The 7500-nt window shown below is 38.6% G+C and overlaps 1 protein-coding gene across 3 annotated transcripts in view; it reads left to right on the top strand.

The window, feature by feature from the left end:
• The window catches only part of cltcl1 (clathrin, heavy chain-like 1), a 73877-nt gene that overhangs the window by 31669 nt on the left and 34708 nt on the right, over positions 1-7500 (top strand). For all 3 annotated transcript variants that reach the window (XM_061898347.1, XM_061898339.1, XM_061898330.1), the window contains exons 2-5: positions 3278-3485; positions 4773-5041; positions 7048-7209; positions 7373-7486. In XM_061898347.1, coding sequence (XP_061754331.1) covers positions 3278-3485; positions 4773-5041; positions 7048-7209; positions 7373-7486 — 753 coding nt within the window. The remainder of the gene's footprint in view (positions 1-3277; positions 3486-4772; positions 5042-7047; positions 7210-7372; positions 7487-7500) is intronic.

The raw sequence follows: 7500 nt of genomic DNA, 5'->3' as shown, positions 1-7500 counted from the left end.
CCCAACACATTATCTGTTATCATTAAAAGAACACTAACATTTTTAAAACGGAAGGAGATAAACATATTAAAGCACTGAAATAAACATAATATGTTTAATAAGTACTTTTTGAGCACATTAAACAATAATGTGGCAATAATGCCCATGGTAATTTTGTTAATAAGTGTGAGATGAAATGTTCAGATAGTTATATCCCCAGTTTTTACCCAAATTATCATGAGTATCATTATTATCACAGTATTGTTGAATATGCTCAAAAAGTACTTTACTTATACACACAGAAATGTTTCAACCAAGTTTAGTTTGTTTTTAAATAATGAATTTTAAATAATGAATTTTAGCAGAATTTTAAACAGGCTTATCTTTTTTTTAAATTAATTTGTAAAGGTTTTTGAGTGAGTTTTTTAGGATGAAGGCAAACTACTCCGAGGTATGTGACGTCACACGAGTTCACTTTCTGTTGTAGACACCCCTGTATGTGTCATGTTCTTCCGAGAATAGATCAATCACTCTGTTTCAAGAGAGCACAGCTTTTATGTTTAATGTGCAGAGATGAATAACTTAATTGCTCAGAGAGTAATGTGTTTTATACAAGTTTAGATTGAGGTATGTAGTTTCTTAATAGGTAAAGATGTCAATGTGTTTTGTATCCATATTAGCATTCAAGCTATCTAGTGAGCCTCTGCTAGCTGGTTTATCGGTTTATCAAAGTGCGGTTATCAATAATGGTTTTTAGATTTTAATTTAAAACTGTATAATTAATTTTCTGGAGCTTTACAGCAGTTCACCATCATACCGTTTATCATTTTTGCCCTTTTGAAGAGGATTAAAGTTCAGCTACAATTCTGGCGACTTCCTCAAAGTTCCCATAATATAGTTTTGTACAATTCTAAATAAATTACGGAGGTTTCACAATAGTTTATTGTGTATTGGCCTGTTATCATCTCAGCATTCAATCGATCGCAACTGGAATGGTTTGCCTTAGGAGACGTTTCGCCTCTCATCCGAATAGGCTTCATCAGTTTGTGCTCGTAGACTTAGGCCGGTCAGACTAGATCTGACCAATCGATTGAGTGCCCTGAGATGACAATGACCTGGATACATGAGAACATTCATTGACAAGTTTTATATAATTTCACAAAGTTTATCCTGTTAAACTTGAAGTAGGTTAGATATAATTACTAAATATGTTTAAAATCAAGAGTAAGATTACTAATTCAGCATTAACATTAAAGTGGGCCCCAGGACCCTCTGTAGTAAAAACGTTTGGACCCCATGTCAAAAAAGGTTCAGAACCACTGGTCTAAATTAGGGCTGTCCCGATCCAGGTTTTTGCTCTTCCGATCCGATACGGATATTGTTTTTGCACTTCCTATCTAATACCGATACTGGCCTATCCGAGCATGTATTAAAGTTATTTAGCCTACTTAGTTGTCAGATTCATGTTGAAAAGGGTTTTAGTACTCTTTATAACAACTAGCCAGCTGAATTAGGTGAGTTTGAATAATACACAATGGTTGGTATTCAAGGATAAACACAAAATATCAAATATTATACATGACAAACAGAAATGGCATCATTAAACAGTAAAAAAGTGAATAGTATAAAGTGCAAATAATGCTGTAAACATTATTAAAAAAAAGCAAAACACACAAACAACCTGAGTGGGATAAAATGTCTATAACTCAACATCAATACTTGCTCTTGAACAAGTGTAAACTTAAAAAAAAACAAAAAAAAAACTATCTACACACTCCTTTCAATTGTTTGCCCCAGTCAGGGGGGGGCAAACAATTGAAGCCCAAGCATAATGGGGAGATTCTTTCTAACAAAGACAAGCACTTCAAGATGGTCAGGTGCCAGCCTGCTCCTGTGTTCATCAATGATGAGTGCTAAAAATCCTCTCACTTTTAAGAGTCATTAAAATGTCTTACAACTTTACCACCACGTGGCATGTTTTGCACTCCACCTCTTCATCTTTTTTGTTTTGTAGGGTAAAATAATCCCACACAGGTGACATTTTTACCGTAACTTTTAGTTCACACGGCCGTCTTAACGGTTAGAACACAGACCTGTGGATGTGTTGAAGGTGTGCTAGAAAATGTGTAACGGAGCGTAGGGAGCAGCAGAAGAGTGGAATGTATTTTTTAAATTGGTGCGTTGGAAAACACGGACCAGAGTTTTTAAAAACTGGATCTGGATTGGCATTTTCCCATGCCTTGCGGATACGCATTTTTTGGCCAATATCGGTGGCCGATCCGATCCAAATATCGGATCGGTACAACCCTAGTCTAAATCATATTTATTGGATATGCTTTTGTCTCAATTCAATGTAAGTTGAATTGAATACCTTCTTGTGGTTCCTCAACGTTGTAATAGTGCCGTCTTTTTTTGTATTATGTTAGGAGGCTAATCCAGCTTTGTACTCATCCATTTAGACAAAACAGTCCTGTGTAAAATGCTGTGGACAAATACACTTGCAAATATTAATTTTATAGACATCAGAGCAGGGGAAGGGCATGCAATGAGTTGCAATAATAGACAATGCTCCGGGCAGCACTCTCTGCACAGGTGAGGCAGAGGAGGCTGTCCAACAGCAGAAACTCAGATCTCCACATAGTATGTTCGCCAATTTGTGAAGTCAGGCTGACTTTTAAAACAAGGCAAAACACAGTTTTCAAAGGCATCCTGTGCAAGCTCACGCCTAAATGCATCAACCTTATGATTTCTTATGTTACAGGTGTGTCCAACATTTATAAGTGAGAAAAGTGAAAAGACATAAGTCCCCTTCTATGTTTATTTTTTACTTGTACTAATAAATACGTATTGGTAGTTAAGAAATGACTTATCTATAGCCGATGGGTTACAGGCCTCATACTATAGTAGTATTACTTTGATTACGGTTTGTTTTGACATTGTATAGTCTCTTATGAGTCAGTATTTCATTAATAAACAGTCTGATTTTAGTATTTGTTGATCATTTACACATTTTCCTGGTCTGCATTGTTGCCAGCTACTAATGTTGGTAAGATGGACCGTTAAAGGTGTTTTTGTATGCTAAAAAGATATTCAATCAACAATCAAGCCAAAATATGTTCATACTGTGTCTGGTTATATTCTGAGTTAAAGTAAGGGGTTGATTGTGTAATGTGTATCTTTAAGCTGAAAAAGATAATTAGGAAAAATGTGGGTGTCTACATAGTCATTATCTGATTACGATTTAGCACAATTATCAATCCATGCACCAGAATAACGGAATGATGTTTTTCAACTCTAGCTGCAGAACCTGGGTGTCAACCCAGCCAACATTGGGTTCAGCTATCTGACCATGGAGTCAGACAAGTTTATCTGCATAAGAGAGAAAGTGGGCGAGCAGAACCAGGTGGTGATTGTGGACCTGTCCGACCCAACCAACCCCATCAGGAGACCCATCTCTGCTGACAGCGCCATCATGAACCCCACCAGCAAGGTCATTGCCTTGAAAGGTACGTGCCACATTAAATGTAGTGTGCTGCACAGCTGCCTAAAAATTGTGGCTTTAAATCAACAACAATATTTGTGTTTATCTATCCAGAGTCATGATGTCTGTATGCTATTTATGTAGCTTTAGCCTGAACAGATAAATCTACTACGAATGCTGTGGGAAGGTCACAGTCATGTAGTGACTGTTTTAATGTCATTAGTGTCAGAAATTAATCAAGATTGACACCAAGTGCACTCAGTTCTACCACCTGAATGTATAAAATTATTGTTAGGAATTGATTTTGTGCCACACAGTGCTCACACACAAGCACTAATCAAAATGATTTTCGAAAAAGCTAATTTTTATCTCCCCAAGGGTATAATGAGTTCTTGTTTACCCACTCCCCTTCATCTGTTTTAGGTCTTTCTTATCGTGACTGACCTTTTTTTTGTGCTCTTTCTCTCCCTGGCGTTTTTTCTTTTTTCAGACGGTGAGTTGCTGGCTGTCTGTCTGCTCGCCTGGCGCTCTGTTGTGATGATGACAGTAAACTTGCCTCCCACATAAAAGCTTGCAAAATACCTGTCTCAAGTTCAGTGTTATGTTGGCTTCCAATCAATCAAAAGGGAGACAACTGTTTAGGAAATACACACACACACACACACACACACACACACACACACTCACTGGCTGCACATTGCCTCAACATAACTTGTTGGCGCTACCCTTTTACGAAAACTAACGTGTGTTAGCATGAACTGATGTGTGCTGATAGAGTGACTGTGACCTCACCTGCATGGTAGATAATTTTATTTGAAATAGCATTTGTTGGATGCCACATTTATGCATGGGGAATTTCTTAGTTTTTTTTTATTGAATTTTTTTTTTTTATTGGACACCACATTTGGATACCAAATATAGACTAAAGAGCTATAATGATATATTACAGCACATTTAGACAGCACATAACAATAGTACTGATTTGAAATGCTCAAATCTTAGCTAATTGAAAAGATGGAGTGTTTAGCCTCACTCGCTTTTCTTTCAGAACCATAATCTTAATGATTATGAACCGCGAGTTAGGTATTTGAATACATTATTACTCTATTCATCTATCTCCATGTTTTGAATCGAGGTTAGATATTTTTAACTCCCACATAATCTTCCTGTGAACAAGTAAAGGTATCACTTCATCAAAAGCTGATTGTCAAACATTGTTAAATATCCCATTTTATTTCGCAGTTTTTTTGTTTTTTTTTCCCGCTTGTGCTGTCTGCTTATTGACCTCATCCTTTACTGCGCTGCCCCACAGCTGCTAAGACTCTGCAGATCTTTAACATAGAGATGAAGAGCAAGATGAAGGCTCACACAATGACTGAAGAGGTCATGTTCTGGAAGTGGATATCGGTAAATACCGTTGCCTTGGTGACGGACACGGCCGTCTATCATTGGAGCATGGAAGGGGATTCCCAACCAAGCAAAGTATTCGATCGGCACGCCAGTCTAACAGGATGTCAGATTATTAACTACAGAACTGACGAACAACAGAAGTGGCTGCTGTTGATAGGGATTTCTGCACAGGTAAGTGTGTACTTGTTCATCACACAAAAATGTCCTGTATAACAAGTGGAATGTTTGTCCAATCTGGGATTCTTTACAGTGGGGCAAAAAAGTAATTAGTCATCCACCGATTCTGCAAGTTCTCCCACTTAAAATGATGACAGAGGTCTGTAATTTTCATCATAGGTACACTTCAACTGTGAGAGACGGAATGTGAAAAAAAATCCAGGAATTCACATTGTAGGAATTTTAAAGAATTTATTTGTAAATTATGGTGGAAAATAAGTATTTGGTCAACCATTCAAAGCTCTCACTGACGGAAAGAGGTTTTGGCTCAAAATCTCACGATACATGGCCCCATTCATTCTTTCCTTAACACGGATCAATCGTCCTGTCCCCTTAGCAGAAACACAGCCCCAAAGCATGATGTTTCCACCCCCATGCTTCACAGTTGGTATGGTGTTATTGGGATGCAACTCAGTATTCTTCTTCCTCCAAACACAACAAGTTGAGTTTATACCAAAATTGATACATGGATGATACAGGAGAGGATTGGGAGAATGTCATGTGGTCAGACATTCTCCCAATCAAAATAGAACTTTTTGGGATAAACTCAACTCGTCATTTAAAATTCTTACAATGTGAATTCCTGGATTTTTTTTTCACATTCTGTCTCTCACAGTTGAAGTGTACCTATGATGAAAATTACAGACCTCTGTCATCATTTTAAGTGGGAGAACTTGCACAATTGGTGGCTGACTAAATACTTTTTTGCCCCACTATACCTATATTCTGATAACACCCTTTCTCCTTTATTTAACTTAAAGGTGCTGTTTGCAACACTTACACAGATGCTTGGAGGGCACCAACATTCCAATGTATTTTAAACAGTATATCTCGCCCTCTTATGGCTTCTAGTATGTAATGAAGTAATTAGGTACATACATAACACATGCACGTGTTTTAGGTTTGGGTGTTGTTAGCTATCAATAGCAATTTGGATAGTTAGTGTTAGCTGTCATTTAACGTATATTCTATCATAACAACAACGTGACTGCAAATTGTTTGTTGCTCCTTTTGGACGGCTTTTGTATGTGTGCATGTGCTTCCTGCACCTATGTGTTGATGAGACCAGGTGAGTGACCGCCGTAAACGCCAATAATTGTATTCGGGCCGGTAAAAAAGTATTACATACATTTTGTAATTGTGAAAAATACAGAGCATTGTCAAATAAATGTGTTCAGTTCAACCATACTTGCCAACCTTGAGACCTCCGAATTCGGGAGATCGGGGAGGTGGTTGGGGGTGAGGGGTTGGTTGGAGGGGTTTGCGGGGGTTTTTATTGTAGCGTGCCGGAAGAGTTAATAGTGCAAAGGATTCTGGGTATTTGTTCTCTTGTGTTTATGTTGTGTTACGTTGCGGATGCTCTCGAGAAATGTGTTTGTCATTCTTGTTTGGTGTGGGTTCACAGTGTGGTGCATATTAGTAACAGTGTTAAAGTTGTTTATACGGCCACCGTTAGTTGGACCTATATGGCTTTTAAGCCGCACATATTGTATGACTGGGCCGGCACGTTGTCTGTATGAATAAAAAGCGGACATGATGACCGGTTGTAGATGACGTTAAAGGCAATTCCTTTGAGGTTGTCCGGGTGGAAATCGGGACAAATTCGGGAGAATGGTTGCCCCGGGATATTCTCGGGAGGGGCACTGAAATCCGGGAGTCTCCCGGGAAAATCGGTAGGGTTGGCAAGTATGAGTGAAACTATTAATGATAACATAAGCTAGTCGGTGGTGTTCTTGTTATATTTTTTGGTATGTAAAATATTACTGTGAGGAAGTTGCAAACAGCACCTTTAAGCAGATATTAATTCAGTATCTCTGACGGAATGGAAATACCAAATAAGCGACGGCATGGATGTCAAGCAGATATTATTTTATTTTTGCTCCCTGTTTCAAAGAGCAGGAAGAGGAGATTCAGCAATTTGCCATGCATTGTCTAAAGCTTTTGTCTGCCTGTCCTTATAGCAAAATCGTGTGGTTGGGGCAATGCAACTCTATTCCGTGGAGAGAAAAGTGTCCCAGCCAATAGAAGGTCACACTGCTGCATTCGGGGAGTTTAAGGCAGAGGGGAACGGCAAACCGTCCACCCTCTTCTGCTTTGCTGTGCGCACACAAGCTGGAGGAAAGGTGAGGAGCTTTTGAACATTGCACAAGGATGTAATAAGTCTATAGCAAACAATGGTTTTAACATCAAGAACACTGTCATCATTATTTGGATGAAATCTGATTTTGTTTTTTGTGGTTGTCTCCCTTTTGTGGTTGTATAATAACGTGTTGGAAATTCATCCAGCTGCACATTATTGAAGTTGGTCAGCCACCTGCAGGAAACCAGCCATTCGCTAAGAAAGCAGTGGATGTGTTTTTCCCCCCCGAGGCCCAGACAGATTTTCCTGTAGCTATGCAGGTATGTAGTCAAAG

The sequence above is a fragment of the Nerophis ophidion genome, linkage group LG01 (genome assembly GCF_033978795.1).
Source record: "Nerophis ophidion isolate RoL-2023_Sa linkage group LG01, RoL_Noph_v1.0, whole genome shotgun sequence".
In the NCBI taxonomy this organism is placed as follows: domain Eukaryota; kingdom Metazoa; phylum Chordata; class Actinopteri; order Syngnathiformes; family Syngnathidae; genus Nerophis; species Nerophis ophidion.
Note: the sequence above shows the minus strand (reverse complement) of the source record. Positions and strands in the feature narration are given on the sequence as shown.